A 20,811-nucleotide genomic window follows, 5' to 3' on the forward strand; every position below is an offset into this window, starting at 1 on the left:
AAATAAGCGCATTATATGGTGAAAATTAATTAGTAAATGAACTATATGGAAGCCAGTTGCATCTCAGGGAGGGGGGAAGGTGAAGAATGCTGTAATGATGCAATGATAAACGAACAATGTTAATAAAAGTAGGTTTGTAAAATATGCTTATATGTTAAGAACGAAAATGATACCCCTAAAGGGGGCGTTTAAGGTTTTCTAAAAATGGTAAAAAATCAAATAAAGATGATTTTAAAAAAAATGGTATAGCAGATTTCAAAAGGTTTTATTATGTTTTAACAATACTTAAAGAGACGCTCCGTTATCACTTGCTGAGTGTGAACACTGGTCTAGTATACAAAGCCTCTCCAGCTTATAACCATATAACCTTCCGAATACAACGGAGACCACATGCGGAAGCAAGATCCTTTTTATATATAAAAACTGACAAAAGGCATGAGTACATCACCACTCTTCAGCTAGCATGCCGCAGTCCATATATCAAAGTCCACACTTAGATCTTCATGGCTCTCACTGAAACGCCGAATGCCTGGTGTGTCCTGTGTAGTTTCGGAGGAGGTTCCTTCTTCCTCAGACATGCGTGGTCTCGACCAGGGACGGGTTTAAATGCCTTAAGGTACCACTCCATATAATACACATTTTAATCTATATTTTTACCCAACCTACTGGTCTAACACATACAACAAGCTTAGAGATTAACAATAATAACAATTACTTTACAAAAATATACTAAAATTGCACTGTTCATTAAGACCCCTAGGATATAGTGTATCTAGCTTAGTGATCCAGTAAACTTCTTGTTGGAGTATCTTCTTTTTTGGATCATTGTCTTGTATCACTTCTTCCAAGATTAACCACTGTATGTCACTCAAATTGTGTTTACATTCGCGGAAGTGTCTAGCCAGACCTGTTTCGTATTTTAATTTTTTTCACCATTTACTTTTAATTCTTCTTCTGTTCTGCTCAGATATTGTCTAATAACTGACCTATGTTCGTTAAGTCTAGTTTTTATAGCTCTAGATGTCTGTCCTATGTACGCCAACCCACAAGAGCACTTTATCATATAAACTACAGTTGAAGAATTACACATAAAGAAACCTTTAGTATGAATCTCAGTATCTTTACTAGGGTGATGGACTACATCACCTTTAACTATCCCAGAGCAATTTTGGCAGGACAAGCATGGAAAAGTACCGTTCTTTTTTTTTGCCGCCAAAAAGGTTTGTCGGACATTTTCTTTTCCGTTACATCAGATGTAATCAGATAGTTGGCTATTTAACTACCTTTTCTGTAAATAAATTTAGGGGGGCTCTTGAACAATAACCCATAAGGATCGTGGGACAGTATAGACCAATTTTTCATGATCGATTTTTTTATAAGATAGGCATGTTTGTCATATTAAGAAATAAAAGATAATTGATCCTCCGAGTTACACTATATCCTAGGGGTCTTAATGAACAGTACAATTTTAGTATATTTTTGTAAAGTAATTGTTATTATTGTTAATCTCTAAGCTTGTTGTATGTGTTAGACCAGTAGGTTGGCTAAAAAGATAGATAATTATATTATATTAATCTGTAATATATGGAGTGGTACCTTAAGGCATTTAAACCTGTCCCTGGTCGAGACCACGCATGTCTGAGGAAGGAGGAACCTCCTCCGAAACTACACAGGACACACCAGGCGTTCGGCGTTTCAGTGAGAGCCATGAAGATTTGAGTGTGGACTTTGATATATGGACTGCGGCATGCTAGCTGGAAAGTGGTGATGTACTCATGCCTTATGTCGGTTTTGTAAAAGTTTGTATATAAAAAGGATCTTGCTTCCGCATATGATCTCAGTTGTATTTGGAAGTTTATTATGTTCTAATAAATTTTTTAAACAATGACATCTTTACAACAAAAGTACAAACAAAAGTTTACATTACGTCATATTCTAACACCAATAAGTTTTTCATACTTAAACGGGTTTTCTCAAACCCCTAGTGATGTTAACACAATAATGTGAGCCAATTGTGATCCACTGCTCCAGCCGAAGTACAAATGGCTCTGGGGTTTTCTTACCATCTGATATACCCACAGCTAGCATTGCACCATAGGATATTGCCCCTGATTATTGTGGTTTTTTTTACACATGAAACGCGTAGAGCACTTGACACATACATGACAATTCAGGGATAGTACACCTAAGATAGGGATCAAGTGTGTGACTGTCCTGGTCAGGGCAGGAGCAATAAACCGGGGGATTAGGGAATAGGTTAGGATGAGGGTGAGTCTGTCTCAACAAGACTTTTGACCCATTTTCCCTTTCCCTATGAGTGCTCATAGGGAAAGGGAAAATGATCTATCCATTTTCTAAACCTTGGTAAGATTATGTATGTGTTGACATACACCTTTTATGGTGTTTGATGTAGATGTTGATTCTATTAACCTATGTATGATAGATAGGCACATTTTTTTAATAGTCACAGTAAAAGATAACTTTTATTGATCTCTGCTTTATGAATATCATGCATCATGGCACTAGGCTTCTTGAAAGTCAAAGGGAGCAGCCGTATTTAAGTTTTACCCTTTTTGACGCTTTCCTTACTAATGTGCAGGGTTCGCCACATTATTTAATGTTGGCGCACCCTGCATTGCTCGGTCCAGTCAGTGTGATTGGTTTACAATCCTTGATCCTGGTGGTAGGCTTCCTTTAACCTCTTCACGCTCTGTGTCGTACATGTATGGCACAAAAGCTACTAATGCTTTGTCATACAAAGGTGGGGTTTTCTGCCTTTTACAGCAAACACAATACCTGTGATTGGTGCTAGCATCACTAGTATAAACCCCTTAATCGCCACCAGTGGCTTTTAAAAGAGATCACTGCTCCCTTTTTTACATCATTAGGGAGCGGTGATCATTTGCCATGACAGCCTCGGGTCTGACAAAGATTTGTTACAATGTGCCGGTAGGGCATTGTAATGAATCCTATATGATATAGTAGTATTGCAGTATATGATAGGAATGATCAGACCATCTAGGGTTAAAAAACCCCTAGATCGTCTAAAAAAATAGTAAAAATAACTAAAATTTCAAATCGCCCCCTTTCAATAGAACTAACAGAAAACTTAATAAACGGTAAAAATCACAAACTTGTTTTGGCGCATTCCCAAATGCCTGATCTATTTATAAAAGCGGTTATTCCCAATGGGGAACCCCATAACAGAAAATAGCTCTCAAATGCCCGAAACACCACTTTTACACCATTTTACATCATTTAAAAAATGTACGTGATCAAAAGGTCGCACAGTCCTCAAAATGTTAGCGTTGAAAACGACGGCTCATCTCTCAAAAAATGTTGCCTTGCACAGCACCGTACACTGAAAAAGTAATTAGCGTCAAAAGATGGCAAAACCAACACATTGTTTTCATTTTTGAAAAAAAAATGCATAATTTGGAGGGCACAGTGAAGGCAAGTTAAAAGTAAACCCACAAGAAAGTGACGCAAATCGTTTTTTTCGCCAATTTCACCAGATTTGGAATTGTTTCCCAGCTTCCCAGTACACGACATGGAATAATAAATAATGTCACAGAGAAGTGAAATATTTTATTTAGAAAATAAGCCTCACACAGCTCTGTACATGGAAAAAATTTAAAAGTTCTACTTTTTCGAAGGTGGGGAACAAAATATTAACGAAAAAAAACGCAGCCTCCTTAAGGGGTTAATACTCTTTGATATTCCTTTTAGATTACTAGGTGCTTGATGTCAAAGATGTGTCACCAAGAAAATCACAGTCCTGTTAAAATGAACCCATCTGTCACATGGTTGTCAATTACTATGAAAAAATGTTATTAAAGGGATCATTTGATTTATAACAATCTCCTGAATCTCAGTTTTTGACACAATGTCACATTCTTTTTCATAAAGAGAGAATGTCTTTGGATGATAAATAATGCAATAAATGGTGTTGCATAAAATATTACATACATTTAATAAGATCACAATAGTTGACAGATTATGGCAGATGTGAACATTTGTGTCCCGAATCCTAAGAAATTAAAGAGCTGCCTAGATTTTTTTTCTTTTTATTGAAAATGTGTATAAAACCCAACGTCTGATCTCTTTTTGTTCCATCCCTATATGTATGTTCAGAACAGATCCCTAGATAAGCCATTCATCAAACAATGGGTCTGGCTTTATCAACTACTTTCTGTTTTTATTTCTGAGCCCAGTATTTTTAATGCTATGGTTTTAACATTGGGACATAATAATTTGTAGTTTTTTGTGTCCAAAAGACCAGTTATATGGTCATGAAATATACTGTAGCTGGGAAACACAACAAAATGTTTTCTGTGAATAAATTGGATTTCTTTGGAATGTAATCAGAATGAATAAAACTTGCAATGAGGCTGCTCCAATTTTGTATTCAGTGTGCGCTGGCACGGTCAGAACTGTTGGCATGAGCATAACAGAGCACAATTGGGCCAACACAAGACTTATGTGTGATGTTATTGTTTGTGGAAGCACAATGTAACCTCGTAAACAATAATGTCATTGGTTTGTTTAATTGTTATGTTTGGACCAGATCCAACAACTTGATGATGAAGAGGTCATGTGTGTCCTAATAAATGCATGGGTGCCCATCGGTGGGGTTTTCCTTTCTAGATACCGGTAAATGTGTGTATGTTACTATGCATCCCAACCCCCAACCCTACTTTTACCACATTAACCCCTTTCTCTATCCGCTTTTGGATCTACTGTCTTCTTATTTTAAATCACTGCTAGATCAATATGCACTTGTCAGAGGCAATTTTTTTTTAACCTTCAAGCTATTTATATGTTCTCATGTGAGGAGAAAAAAAGCAAAACTGCTGAGAGCATTTCCATCAAAGTATTTTCTTAGCTTTTAGTATATACAAAGAACAGGGCATTTTCAGAACGATCAACAGCAACTCGGCCTCTAAAATCGGATTTCTGAAACTGATGACAGTTTAAAAGAAAAAAACCATTAAAAAGGACTGTGCTCCTTTCTGTAGTGTAGAAAGACGCTTTCTGTACAATAACCGTCTTCTGATGGCTGGGATCAGATTTAGTTTTTATCTGCGGTCCACGGCTGTTTTATAGATTATTAAGCCAAGTACAGTAAGTATCTTTTTGATGTTAATGCTCTGAATACTTAAGGTTTAGGTTCATGGTATAAGAACTGCATCCAATGTATATGTCAGGAACAGCACAAACATGACCTCTGGCCTGGTGCATTATTTATGGAATCATTCTGTAATATTGAGATCTGGGTCATCTACACCAAGGAAGGTTCATAGAACACCTGCACAGAATTTTATGATTTTTAAGCACTTTTTGTAAGTTCTATCCAGCTTTCATTTTTCTCCTTTACACTACAGAAATTAACTTTAGATAATGGAGGATGGATAAGGCTACACTAAAATGAATGTATTTTTTGCATTCGATACTTGGCAGAATATAGGTAAATCAATTCTATGACTATGAAATTGACTCTTGTGTGTTACAAAGATAGGGAAATTGTTCTGGACCTCTGTGGTCTCTGGGACCAATAGCGAGTGCATTTCTTTACATAAATATATATGTGCTAACTGATTGAGAATAAATTCTTCAAAGACGTGTAAAACCTCTACTCACAATGGATTTGAATCTAGATTTTATGTAAATGATCTGATAAAATTATCCAAAGTGTTACAAGAAATGCAAATAATTTGATAATAAAATAATGTAAAAGGCACTTAATTAGTTGAATAAGGTTTCCTGGTTGCAATTGAAGTGTCACATAATTTGTCACATGTCTGCAGCTAGCACCTAAGTCTACTATACCACGGAGGAAGCCACCAAAATCAAAAGAGCTCTCCAAATAGGTCATAGCAAAGTGGTGGAGAAGTATAGCTCAGCGCTGGGTTATAAAAAAACAAAACATGCCACATAGCAACATTAAATCCATTATAACAAAATGGGAAGAAAACAGCTGGAATTGAATAGCTACCTGAAGTCTGAATCAACTAAGAAAGTAATCGAGTCGGTCACCATTACGGTAAACAGTTAACCGATAACTTGAAAGACAATGGTGGTAGTGTAAAAACAGTGTAAAAACCATGAAAGATATATTTAAAAATTTCAAAAGCAGCAGAATTAGGAGTTGCAGAGGTCTAAATCAGCGATAAGCAGAGAATCCAAACACTTGAGAATGGGGTTTGATAAAACAAACTGTTCTCTAGCTGTCATGCACAGGGATAGGACATCCTATGCAGGATGACACGTTGTGCTCACCACACTATTAGCGGCTGTAATAGCCAGCTATCTGGGCAATTTGGGCAGCCAGATCATAGTCGTGTACATGAGGCTATGTCCAGTTTTAGCCCTTTAAAGGGCTAAACCTCACGTCCCCACAATCTTTTAATAACTTTAATTTCCCTAATATGCAGATTTTCTCAAGAGGCTACTGGGGTGGCCCCGGCTACTAAACGCCCCATTAGCCTCTTTAGAAAATCTGCATATTAGGGAAATTAAAGTTATTAAAAGATTGCAGGGATGTGAGGATTAGCCCTTAAAAGGGCTATCCTCACGTTTTATAGATGCACCTACCACCCGATCTACCTTTATTGGTAGATCCGTGGTGGTAGGTTTCCTTTAAAAGCAATCATGGGAAATGCTTACTATGTGTGGTGCAAACTCTTCCCATCAGACTAATACTGGCAGAGATTTATAAGAAGTGTCATAACCGTTTCCCCTGGAAACCAATCAGAGCTTAGCTGTTTTATAAATAGCTGTGGGAAAATTAAAGCTGAGCTCTGATTGGTTTCCATGGGAAACTAGAACAGTCGATGTTCTCGGGCACTCCTGATAAATCTACCACACTATTCCCATTTGAAGAATGGTGATGGCTGAATCAAGCCATGGGTTTTTGTTTTTATCATATGTATGTATAAAATATAATAAAAAAGAGCTGAAAAAAACATGATTAATATAGATATCTCTTGTTGAGCTTCCCTAAGAACGTTACACATTGATTTCTTTCTTAAAGGAATTCCATTATCAAAATTAGGTATGATAAACCAGGGATTCATAAATCCATGTGGTAATCTTCTTATATTTGTTATCCATGGTTCCTTCCTTCTAAATGCAACTTTTATTATTATGCCAATGGGGGTGTGGTTACCAGAGACCCTCAATGCTGCAGCTTCAGAGGCTGTTAGACTGTCTCCCCCCTGCTCCCTCAGCACCTCCCTCTGCCTGATGTAATCTCGCTGTATTAGAGGGAAGTGCTCCTTCATAGTGTAACAGCTTGTGGATCTGCAGCATTGAAGTGCTTTGGTAACAACCCCAGAGTCTTTCTGTTCATTTTAAAAGGAAGGAGGCCATGGATAACAAATATAAGAAGATTAGCTCAGTCACGGATCTTTATCTATAAGTAAGTTTCCATGGGTTATCAAGCTTGATTTTCATTGTAGATTTTGTTTAAGAAAGCTGTGTCTAATATAAGTGTTATCAGTGCGTTTAATGTGAAGCTGATGATGATGTAATGTACATGATGTCATAGTTCTGCCTTAATGTCTACATTACGTTATTAACTCAAGCCCAACAGCATCGAGTCTGAAGCAAAATCTTTCGACTGTAAGACAAAGCAATAAAGTAGCACTATGCAGGTTATAGCAGTGGCCATACTGATGTAATCGCTGTTTCTGCAGACCCCGTACAACTCTGATCACACAAACTCCACGGGGTTCGTTTCCCATGTAACTAGGGGAAAAAAAACTGGAAATATCCCCCAGAGGTCAATTATGACTTCATGAGGGACATCAACATATGCATGTAAAAACCACACACACAAAAATATTAATAAATATTTAAATTTAAACAGTATTTCCCAACAAAATAAAAAAAAGTTCACCATAGTCGTCACCATAATAGACTTTACAGATTATATATCAAAACGACCGTCACATACCCGGTAAATCATTTATATTTTGAGTTAATTTAAAAAATTATAAAAATATGTACTGTTAATTACAAAACTTTACCTTTTATTCTCCAGTTTTTGTAACTTTTACTTCAAAAGACAAACTAACCAAAAAACATATTCTTTATTTCTGAGTTTTCCTATATGTCATGCTTTTAGTCCATTTACACCAGGGGTCCCCAAACTTTTTACATAGGGGGCCGTTCATTGTCTCTCTCAGACCGTTGGAGGGCCGGATAAAAAGCGGTACATGTGACCGCATCTGTAATACACTGCCCCCCCCCCAATTAATTATTTAATATGCTGCACCCCCTTGTGAACTATTTTATATATTGGCCCAATGAATTAATTAATTGGGTCAATAAATTATTAAATATGCTGCCCCCCCTTATTAATTACTGGACTGTCCCTTAAAATTAATTATTCCCTATGCTGCCCCTCCACCATTAGTTATTTTATGTGCCCCCCCACCCACCATTAGTTATTTTATATGCCCTACCCCCACCCACCATTAGTTATTTTATGTCCCCCCCCCACCATTAGTTATTTTATATGCGCCCCCCACACACCATTAGTTATTTTATGTCCCCCCCACCCACCATTAGTTATTTTATATGCCCTACCCCCCACCCACCATTAGTTATTTTATGTCCCCCCCCCACCACCATTAGTTATTTTATATGCCCTACCCCCCACCCACCATTAGTTATTTTATGTCCCCCCCACCCACCATTAGTTATTTTATATGCCCCCCCCCCACCATTAGTTATTTTATATGCGCCCCCCACACACCATTAGTTATTTTATAAGCGCCCCGCCCACCATTAATTATTTTATGTTCCCCCCCCCACCCACCATGAATTGTTTCATTATAAGGGCCCCCAGCCGGCACAATGTTTTAACTTCTATTAAAAAATGCTATACTCACCTCTGGCTCCCGCGTCCTCTTTCTTCGTGCGGCTGTCGGACAGGAAAAGGTGCGCGGCCGCGTGATGACGTCATTACGCGGCCGCGCATGCAGGTTCAAGGAGCGATGTGCGCCGGGGTTGTCTTCCGGCCACATCGCTCCACCTGCAGTAATAGTGCTCGAGCGGCCGATTCCGACCGCATCGAGCACTATATTGTGGCTGGCAGGAGCTTCCTGTCCGGAAGGACGGAGGCCCCTGCCCGACTGCCGAAATCTGCGGTCCAATGCGACGGGGGCCGCATAGAAACGGTCAGCGGGCCGCATGTGGCCCGCGGGCCGTAGTTTGGGGAGCCCTGATTTACACACTTGAACGTAGATATCGTAGAGGTTATTTACTAATGATGATGTTTACTTTAACAATGTAGATAAAATCTGTAAGATTTGTTCTGTGTTCTTTCTGTAGGCTCATGTGGGTAATGATTTTAAGACTTGCCTTGGATACTGTGAGAGACAGCTGCCAGGCCATTACTTTGCCTCTCTGTCAATAACAACGATGCTTTTTCATGTGTCTACTTTCCAAACGCAGTTCATAAATTGAACCATTACTTATGGGAATGATCATTGGCAGGCATGCATGTAGCTGAGAAATTTTCAATTGCAGATTATGGATAAATTACAGGAAGATAGGGAACTGACAGGTGTGAAACTGCTCCAATATTATGGAGAAATCTATTGTAAATGAACCAGCCGTTGTGTCTTGGTTATAATGAAAACTATCAACAAAGTTTTTTGGAGACTTAGGGGAATTTTACCTGCTGTAATTCCGGAGCCCTTGATTGAGTATAAACATCTGCAGCTCTCAAGGAAAACCTGTTCCCTATGACCCCTAACTTTGCTTTTCTCTATTTTTGTTGTATTTGTATTGTGTTTCTGTTCCTTATTTGTTTAACCTCTTAGTGACACGGCCTGAAAAGGCTCTAGTGACCGGGCATTTATAGCAATTTTTGCATGCAGGTTCTTTTTTTTTTTAATATGGGGAGATGCAAATGTATTTTTTGTGAATATTGATTCCTATTTTTCATGTATGTGTAATTTTACTATATGTGTCCCCCATGAGGTCTTTTACAATTTTCCCCTTTGTAACTGAGGCATCTATAAGAGCCTCAATTACAGGGGAAAATGACCATCTGTGAAGGCTGATGTTAATCAGAGCTGTACTTGGTCTGATTAGACCCAGCAGCTTTGATTAACCCTTTAGAGCCTGCGGTCACATGACCCCCGAGCCTATAGAGCCAGAGCGGAGAAGCGGTAATAAACAGCATCTCCCTTCTCCCTAAGATCTCTGGGTGTCTCTGAGGCCGCGGTCACACATACTGCTAGGCGTTCGTCATTACGCAACGCTAGCGCACAGGGGGAGGTCCTTGTCCCGACGCACATGCGTTTCCAGGGAAACGCATGCGATTGTTAAGCCGATCGCATGCGTTTCTCTGGAAACGCATGTGCGTTCGGGCTGAGGACCTCCCCCTTTGCGCTAGCGTCGCGTTATGAACGGACGCCTAGCAATACGTGTGACCACGGCCTGACACCCAGAGACCTGGTCCTGCTCCTGTCTAATGCTGCAGATTCCGGACCTGCGTCTGCTGACGTCTAAAGTCAGCGGGGGATCCCAAGCAGCCTGTTTATTGGAAAATCTGCCCCATTGTTCCTAAACAAATCTGTAGCAAACCTTCATAATGTTGTATAATGAGCCAAACTGGGTACTTTTGTTTGATGTGCCAATAGTTCATCCTACTCTGTCAAGCATGACTGTCAACCGTTATAATACCATCAGTCGCCTCTAATTACCAACTTGATGCATATATTCCAAGTGATCAGAGATGAGTAATCTATGTAGGGCTTGCTATTTATATCTGATCCGCACCATGTTGGTGGAAGGAAATCTGAATTATGCATCAGATCTTTGTTGCAGTTTATCAGCCACCAGGATGGCTCTCTTGTTCATGTCTGAAAGTTGTTATGGTCAGGTCATTTTCCCTTTGAATATAAATGCAAACAATATACATCATTAGAGAAAATTATTGAGTTTTTATGTCCGTACACTTCCTTGTTACATTTCAAAAGCCATTAAATAAACTCCTGCCTTATATCGGTCTGCTGGGCAGCATTGTTCAGTTCTACAGCTCATATATCAAAGACCAATTAATGGTATTTTGCAAATATTTTATTTCTTCTAATGTTTAATTTATACGGACATTAGGAACTTTTAGAAGAATTCAGCTCCAGTTAATTAACAAGTTTAGCACCAAGGTTTTCAAAATACTCAATTAAACTACCAAATAAAAAGTAAAGTAAACAGTAATAATAGCTGGAAAAAAATATCTACAGATTCATATACAGGCAGTTCCCGGGTTACATACAAGATAGGTTCTGTAGGTTTGTTCTTAAGTTGAATTTGTATGTAAGTCAGAAGCGTATACTTTATAATGGTAACCCCAGCCAAAAATGTTTTAGTCTCTGTGACAATTGGATTTTAAAAATGTTGGATTGTCATAAGAACCAGGATTAACACTAAAGCTTAATTGTAGACACCTTTAATAACTGTTATAGCTGTTTATTGTAGCCTGTGGCTTAAAGGGGTATTCCAAGAATATGAATGTCTGACACAAAAACCCATGCTGATATAAATAAATGAATACAACAATACTCAATGTCATTAGTCATAAAACGGAGCTTAAAAAGTTTGATTTTATGATTCACAACATTTTATGTCCTCTCTAAAGTAGGTGGAGTTATCACCAAGATGGCCGCCACTGGAAAATACAAGTCCCATGATCCTTTAGTTCTCAGTAACTCCTCCTACCTCTTATGCTCTGCTCCTAGTGATGATGTAACAGGTTTTCTTGCTCTGTTACCATAGTAATGATGTGTAACTGCCATTACCAAAACACTGACCATACTGGATGCGCTGCAACCAACTGACTACAGCCAAACATAGTGGTGATCACATGACCTGCCCAGGCAGGTGCAGGACATGTGATGTGGACATGTGACCAGTGGCCATCTTCTGTTCTGCGACGGACCGTGCGGAGGAAATTAACGGACTGATTAAAGGGCCAGTAGCATTTTAATTCTTTATTACAGTCTATGTCACCAGCATTTTTCTGCTAAGGGGAGCAAAATTTTAAATAACAACTAACTACACATTAGCTTATATTTTGAGTATGCATTTGCATATGAATTATGCAGATTCCTGGAATACCCCTTTAAGTAGAGTAAATTACCAACATCCCAGAGGTCTGTTTGTAACTAGGTTGTTGTATGTAAGTCGGGTGTTCTTAAGTAGGGGATAGCTTGTACAGGGGTAAAATAATTCTATATTGATAAGAAATCTGTCATTATGAACACCGGGCTTGTTAAAAAATAAATGGACACCAGTTATTTGACATATTTTTTTATATATTTTACTATTGCAGAACATAATATGTGCAAAACCAAAGAACGATATAATGTGCAAATGCAATAAATATGCAACCCACCCTAGATAAAATACTAATACAAAATAGATAAGATGTATCTTCCTATGACAGGAGATATTAGAAAATTACATCAATATTCCACTGATTACATTAACAAATAGGCCACAAAAAAAGTAATAGGTGATAGCTTTACTTCTTTGTTGAAGTTATTGTACTTCTAAGACCACATCAGATATAGCAGATGTCAGCTGAATGTGATGTGTACGAATTTATGTCACTTCAGATAAATAATTTAATAAGCAACTCAGAACTCGGGTTCAAAGCAATGTGATGATTATTTTCACAAATTGTGCAATCCACACTAAATTATGTGACGTTTTGGTCAACCTAGAACCAATGCAATGTGATGATTGTTTTATTCGAAAATTGTGAAATCCACAGTAAATTATGTCACGTTTCAGTCAGCAAAGTGACCTTCTTCAGACACAGAAAGCAGAGCCAAGAGATTGAATAAGAGAAGAGTACGGCAGTACAGAGACTCCAAGAGAGAATCAACTGGACCAGCAGCTGATTCTCTCTCGGAGTATTGGTACTGCCATACTCTGCTTACATACAACCTTTAAGCGCTGGATTCTGTGTCTGAAGAAGATCACAGCGCTGACCGAAACGTCACACAATTTCTCCTCAACAGATGATGTCTGGGAAAACAAAGTGCTTTGAACAAATAATTTCAATGCCCAGAAACTTCCAATGTGCTCACATTCAGGTTTCTAAAGACCTATTGATTTCATGTGATGTCATCTGTCCAATGAAATCATCATCCATTTCTTCAGGATATCAGTGAAGTTTCCAGCTAAGGTGACCTTCTGAATCATCTATGTGACATACAGATTATGGGAGAACTGTTAACTGTTAAACTTCTACAACAGATAGGAGAGAAGAACAGTGTATTTTGTGCAAAAGATATTGATTATGGCTCAAGGTTAGCCCATACGTGCCTTTTGATCAATTTAAACAAAGTTGCTGGTAGGCGCATCCCACAATCTTCATTAAAACAGAGAAAATTGAAGTTTCCTTGAATTAACCATTTCAGCTTTATAACACTTTTATACACATTAAGCAGGAGTAAACAAATAGACTATATCTTATACTACGTGCACACTTGTATTTTTATGCATTCATTTTGCTCCTTCTTCTTTCTGGCTGTTATCCAGGCTTATATAAGGTAAGACTAAAAGTGGATGCAATAAAGGAACCTATCTAAATAATGGGCTTTATTCATTTATTTTATGTAGGACATAAGGTTGAACATAACCTTATTGATATTTGGTCCTGTTCACACAGGCATTGAAGGCTCAGATCAGAGCATTGTAAAAGACGATGGAAGCCGCGCTGGAGCATCTGTCAGCAGATGCGTTGCATTTGATAGCTCACGACCTTGGCACCTCTTGAGGACACCCTAGTGTTGGTGAAACATGCCCGGGGGTGTGGATAGAATGATTGTCTCTTTTTAACTTCAGCTCTATTATTGCCAATATTAATACGAGCATAGTACAGTGAGCTAGCTAGCACAGCTCTTTATGGACAGCTAATGATTATTTGATAGGGTAGTTACACATTGTTGTTGGTGCTCAGTTTCCATTGCACATCCATTGCGCTTGACTCCATTTTTCTTCCATTTTGTCTCCCTTTCCGCAAAAAAACTGAAGGCATAACATTAGAAACATCAACTTTTTTTTGCCATCTGTGAAAAAATAGGACAGGTTTCATGATTTTTTCCACGGACAACGGATCAGTGGAAATTCGATGCCTCTGAAAAAAATGGCTTTCAGAGGCATCTATGGAAATCAGTGAACCAAAGACGTGAAAAACAACACCAATGTGAAAAAGCCCATAGACAGCAATAGTTCATCATTGAGTTTTGTCACAGTCCATATCTATACAAGGTCATTATTACAGGATATTTATTGCTCTGTAGTTTAATTCTTCTCACTAGTAGTGACTTTAAATATACTGATTAAAAGTTAAGTTTTAGTAGCAAGTTAAGTAGGTAAGTAAGTTTTTATATATTCCAGGCCTAGAACAGATTCCCCCAAGGATTATACCTGCAGAATTTAAATGGGCTCATCTTTGCATTTCCTTTTTTTGTTGTCACAGAGCCAAAAATCCATGTGTGGGAACAATATTGTAAAACTCCATTAGGGGGATGCACATTTCACATAAATTTAGATGCACATATGCATTTGTGAAACTTCTATCCACATACATATAATTGAAACCTGAAACAATCAGTCTGCACCACCCCCTCACGTGGGCAACAAGTTGATCCATTTGTGTATTAAGGCACATGAGCAGAGTAAGGCCACACTTTGTTGTGCTATTGTACTACTAATTAGGCTTGAAGACAAAATAAAAGACAAGATAAAATCATAAACAATTGTCAAAGTGAAAACCTTACAGGAAAATATTTTTTTTTACATTTTTACAACATCCCACAAAAAGTAGCTGGTTGTATTTACTATGTTGCATCACATCTCTGGTATAATGTCCGAATTAGACAATCACTCCTAATAAGTAAAAGACATATTACAGTATCCTAGTGGTTAATGTAAGTAAGAAACAACACAATGTAATGGCTAAGTATAGCCACTATAGGCCAGTATAGTACTGGTCCGATCTACTTCTACCACAAAGACTAAGTTGCTTCAGTGCATTTAGAACTTTAAGAATTGTCCAAAGGACAGATCCTGAATGGGTTAATATATGTATAGCAGAAAGCAGTATGATTTCCTTGCGATTGTCCCTAGAAGCAGGAGAGTTACTATACAGTATAAAGATATACAGGATTGATGGGACTATACACAGGTTTACAGTGCAACGATGACTGACCTGTCCTAGCAAGGGAGGGCTCTGGGCTGCCATATCATGCCTTGGGTTATTTCGGTATATACTTTATTACTCTTCTCTGCAAATGGATTTGTTTAAGTTGAACATGTCGGACTGTTGGACTTTTGGCACATATGTATCTAATTAAATGGCCCGATACAGCAATAGAAAGCAGAAATCAAGTGATAGAAACATTTATGTCTATTGGGCATTGAAACATGATCACCAAGATACTTGTTGTACTTTAGAGATTCATAAGGTATAACCTGGAAGATAGGCATTTTAAATTAACTTGTTACCATAAAATTGAAATGTAGCAGCATGTTATAGAGCAGGCAGAGCTGAGCAGATTGTGGTCCCTTATGCAAGTAACATTTTATAAAGCAGGAGGATCTGCACAGATTTTATATAGTGACCTATCTGTGGGCACCATCCTACAGAGCAGGAGGGGCAGAACAGATTGTACATAGTGTCCTATCTGCAGGCAGAATGTTATAGAGCAGGAGGAGCTGAGAAGATTTTAGATTGTTTTATATCTGTATGCATCATTTGTTTTACAGCAGGAGGAGCTGAGCAGTTTATACATAGTATTCTATCTGCAGGCAGCATGTTATAGAGCAGAACACATTGTACACAGTCTCCTATCTATATGCAGAATGTTATAGAGCAGGTCCTAGTGCCAGAATGTCATAGAGAAGGAGTGGGCTGAGCAAATCTATCCATTTACACTTTTTCTGGGTTTATATGTTAAGTAGACCTTCCTTATTGACAGACATGTGGGACCACCTACATTTATTGAGTTTAACTTCTATATCTCAATTTACCCATTTCCTCCCGCCCTATATTGTGGATTAGGAAGTTATTTTCATTTGCTAGTTAATATCTACCCCAAGCTGCAATTTTAGTGCACAGAAAAATGAGCCGTGTTCAGTAGGACTACAAGGGGAAACCAGTAAAGCCCCTAGTGAACTAGAAGGGTTCATAACTACATGCATTGTAGTTACAAGCTATGTTATATTACTAGGTCAGTATATGTTATTAACAAATGCATGTATAATATATGTATAACAAATGCATGATGGCAGTGGAGTGTACTAACATTATATATAATACTAGTCATCTACTATTGAATAACATTGTAAAATGGGGTATGGATGGAACTATTAAAAAGAATCTATGGGGCCGAGCCCAAGAGGGTCCAGCTATGATGGTAAATGAGCCTCTCTGGCTAGTAAAGGTTGTGATTGGCGGTAATGAGGTAGGAACTCCAGATACACTGTAATGGAATGTACTGTAGATAATTACCTGGGACTCACTTATAAAAGAATGGAGTATGTTTTAAATAAGGGACACATGTCCTGGATGCTATTTACACCCTAAAATGGTAATGACGCTGGACTCTTGCTATAGCTTGTGGCAGCATTCTGGTGCAGACTATCGCAGAATTATACAGCAGGCTGTATCTGGCGTAGAATTCAGTCACGCACCTGATATACCAAGTGATCAGAGACTCTTAGTATATTGGGTTCACGGTGCACTGGTGGGAGAGAATCACAACTTGTGCAGGATGCGACCAGAATATATTCCCCCATGTGGTTTCTGTGTGTTCATTTAAACAAGTGCACTTTTTTTTTTCCCATTTTCAAGAAGTAGTTTGGCAAGGTGTAAAAAATTTTTTTATAGCATATAAATTTGATCAATGTGTTATTTTTTTTTCCCTCACCAATAAACTAAAGCGGGTGAATCTGTTCCAAAACAACACACCAGAATAAGACATTGGGGTGCATTTACTAAGAACAATACAGTCTACACAGGCAGTTTGCCTGTGTAGTGTGCAGGGGGCAGAGGATTCAGGATTTCTGCCGCACATTGTGCATAAATCTGTCACTTTCCTGCACTGCCCCGACAGAGTGCACCACTTTCTTTTGGTGCACCTTTAACACAATTCTGTTGGACTTTGAATGTTAAATCGGGCGCACAGTCTGACTGAGCACCAGAACACCCCCTTCAGGGCAGAAATTTATGTCACATGATGACTAGTGCAGCTGGTGCAGACACTTCTTAAATACCTGTGCAAGTATTTTCCTCTAGAACAGTGATGGTGAACCTTTTGGAGACCGAGTGCCCAAACTACAACCAAAATTTACTTATTTAGCGTGAAGTGCCAACATGGTATTTTAAGCAGTTACTTGCTACCTGATCTTCCACATCTTTCAATCGTATCAGCCGCCTGAGGCCACCAATACAGTTGAAAGAAGGAGGGCAAATTCAGACTCTCATTGTAGCTTCTCTCCAAGATCTCTGTATAGAAAGAATGGTGGGTCCAGCAAGATGACCTCCACAGATAATGCAGCGCTGTCCACACCTTCTCACTTTTCCTACAGTTCAAAAAGGCCAATGACGTGTCGCTTTAAAATAGCGCTGAGAGCAGCTTCTCTTAAATTGCCTGGGACTGCTGGAAGATTTGGTCCTATTTGGTGAACTCTGTCGTGGGGTGATGGTCTGAGTTCCCACAGAAATGGCTCCGAGTGCCACCTCTGGCACCCGTGCCATAGGTTCGCCACCACTGCTCTAGAAAGAACGTTGGCGCAAAGCCCTTAGATGTGCCCCATTGAGTAATGTTCTTACAATGGACATACAATCTATTTGTATGGGTTCACTGCAAAAATGGATAGCACTTGGACAAGAAGATTGTTTGTGGAAATAAGCCCTAAAATATAGAAACATTTCTACAACTTCTATAGAGATGCAGTTGTACATGGATGTGAAACAGACAGTCTAGGTAACCTACAGCCTTGTATTACATATGTAAAATGAAGCTTTTTCTTCGGGTTCACCATGAATTAAAAAGGGTTGAATTCCTTTGTAAAAAAACAAAAATCTTCAGCAGTAGTGGTGTATGAATTCAGCAGCATATGCATGATATTTGATAAATTCATATTCACATGCCTGCTACTGTAGTCCTCCGCAGATATTACCACCCTCCTGAGTGTAGACCCAGGATAACACAGTCAAGCATGTGCCACCCTGTTACACTACTTGTTCCAGGTTACAACCTGCATAAATTCATACATTTTTGTCATATCAGAACCTTGTTTATAAAAGCTGTCTGTCCAAGATTTGTTCTCCTCAAATCAGGAAAACTATAATTATTTGTAAAAAAATTTTTCAGTCTCACAGGGTATGAACATGGTATGGAGAGTGCTGTGCACCCTTTATTAAAGGCACATCATTTATTGTAAGTGCAAGATCCATCAGATACATTGGCCGTTTTCTTCTTCCCACATTGGTTTATAATAGAGCACTTGCTTAGTTTTATAATAGGGGTCTGTAATTTATAATATTATATTTGTAAAAGAGTATACAGGCAGTCCCTGGGTTATGTACAAGATAGGTTCTTTAAGCTTGCTCTTAAGGTAAATTTGGATGTAAGTAGAACTGGTGTATTTTTATAAACGTAGCTCCAGATAATGTTTTTATCCCAGTGACAGTTTTGTCCCATTATTATCAATAAAACTTCATTACAGACACCTTACAACTGATCATTGCAGCCTGGGACTAAAGAAAAAGCATTCAGAGTGCTTTACCAGAGGTCACAGGGATCAGAGGGGTCCGTCTGTAACTAGGGGTCATCTGTAAGTCGAGTCTCCTTAAGTCGGGAGCTCTGACTTCATTATGGTACTCATCCATGGACAAGTGAAGAGACCCATAATCAGCAAAATGATTATCATGACAGCCTAGTAATTTAGCGAAATCTTCTATAAACAGATAGCACCTTTATGTGAAGATAACTTTATGTGGTGGGCTCTATCCATAATAATAGATGCTCATACAACTGAATTCCACCTGATAATACTCCATGTTTCCTACGGTGACGTCAAGGCTCAACAAAAATCTGGTGGCTTCTATTTTGAGAAAGATTTTTCTTTCTAAAGAGATAACCTGTTTTAGGCTATGCTTACATCTGCAAATATGGGTTACATCTGTTTCCTGTCAAAATGAAGGGTTTCAATTACAAACAGAACCCACAATGCAAATGTGAACATAGCCTTATTTGGTAATAAAGCAGAGACACAGAGCATCACAGAAAAGCAATATATGACCCATAAATATTTAACCCACATAGGAAGTACAACCACCACAGTAACCAGGACCAAAAAGCCCGTTTCCTATCAAGTATTACAGGAAGTAGTAAAAAGCATCTTATGATAAAGGAATATATCACATTACCGTTATAACTCTAAGAAAATAGATCATCTTCATTTAAAACAAAAAAATAGCATAAAAACTTTAAAATGATAGTTGAGATCTACACAAAATAGCAAAGTGCTACAAACAGTCCCCAATCACATAATATAACACGGAGTGTTGTTGCGCTAGCGCTGCAAGTTCTTTTAGGAATTCCGGAAATATGGCAGCTGCAAGCACAGCATTTCTAGTGCGAGTGGAGGCCGCGGAAAGTGGGGCCGATAGCTTATTCCTCTGTACTAGAGCGTGTGAATGTTCTCCAAAACCTACTTCCTGGTTTCCAGTCCCCGGAAAATTATCTGTCAAAAAATAACTGTTGTTAGAGCAATAAACTTAATTAGACATTTTAGAATCCTAATTGCATCAAATTGCATGTAACTCATTTAATATCGGCATGTAAAAAGTCACTGGAAAGTAAAATTACTAATAAAATAGAAGTTATGACTAAGGTTCCTGAACAAGAGTTGTGTCTGGCAATAAACAACCATAATGAAACAGTATTTTAATATTTACACCTGTTATCACAACTTTATTCCATGTTAACAACCTATCGTAAAGCATGTTTACTATCCTGTCTTCTAGTAGTAGGATAACTGGATTATCAAATTATTATTGCTTCCACCGCAAGATTGAACTAAATAAAGGCGGATAGGCTTCTACCGAGAGTAAACATAGAGCCATAAAGTAATAATATACATGACTAGTTGCCTGCTAACTTGCAGAATAAACAATTAAAAGAGGACGTGTCTGTGTTAGTAAATAATTGTTAATTAAAAATTTTTTATTGTTATAGTAATTTGTTTAGATCTTCTTCTGTTATTTCTCCACGTAATTTATGAGCAAATTGGCAACTCCAGTGGAATGTGTTTCCCTACATAGGTTGATACTGTTAGAAATGACAGTTTCAGGTTGTTCAGTTACGTACTTAGGGACTGTGTGCCAATATTCAACTACAGATATATACATCTTCCTTAATGTTCAACTTCAGGGGAAGTAGGAAGTTGTACACAATCTGTTGCTGGAACATTGAGAGAGACAAACAATGGCTTTGACTCAGCACTGCTACATCATTAACCACTCCCTCAGAAAGGTGGGGGATGAGAGAGACCTGGCTGCCACCAGGAATTGTCTTCGGAGAGTCACATGTCTCTCTCATTCATGATGGGGGCCTGGGTGAGCAGTGCCAGCATCAGTGAGGAGGTGGGGTAAACAGACTTTATACTGCAGCTCCCCACCCTCATGACTGGAACAGAGGATATAAAAAAAGTCTTTAGTAGAACAATGCTGGCTCTAATCCCATAGTGGAACATGTATGAAGACATCTA

The 20,811-nt window shown here is 38.4% G+C and overlaps 1 protein-coding gene across 5 annotated transcripts in view; it reads right to left on the bottom strand.

Annotated features, from left to right (window-relative positions):
• Window positions 1-17,700: 17,700 nt before the first annotated feature.
• FHIP1A (FHF complex subunit HOOK interacting protein 1A) overlaps window positions 17,701-20,811 on the bottom strand; it is a 125,246-nt gene continuing 122,135 nt past the window's right edge. For all 5 annotated transcript variants that reach the window (XM_072121399.1, XM_072121380.1, XM_072121390.1 and 2 more), the window contains one exon: window positions 17,701-19,785. In XM_072121399.1, the coding sequence (XP_071977500.1) occupies window positions 19,568-19,785 (218 nt within the window). In that variant the 3' untranslated portion in view covers window positions 17,701-19,567. The remainder of the gene's footprint in view (window positions 19,786-20,811) is intronic.

Source organism: Engystomops pustulosus, chromosome 1 (assembly GCF_040894005.1).
Source record: "Engystomops pustulosus chromosome 1, aEngPut4.maternal, whole genome shotgun sequence".
Lineage (NCBI taxonomy): Eukaryota > Metazoa > Chordata > Amphibia > Anura > Leptodactylidae > Engystomops > Engystomops pustulosus.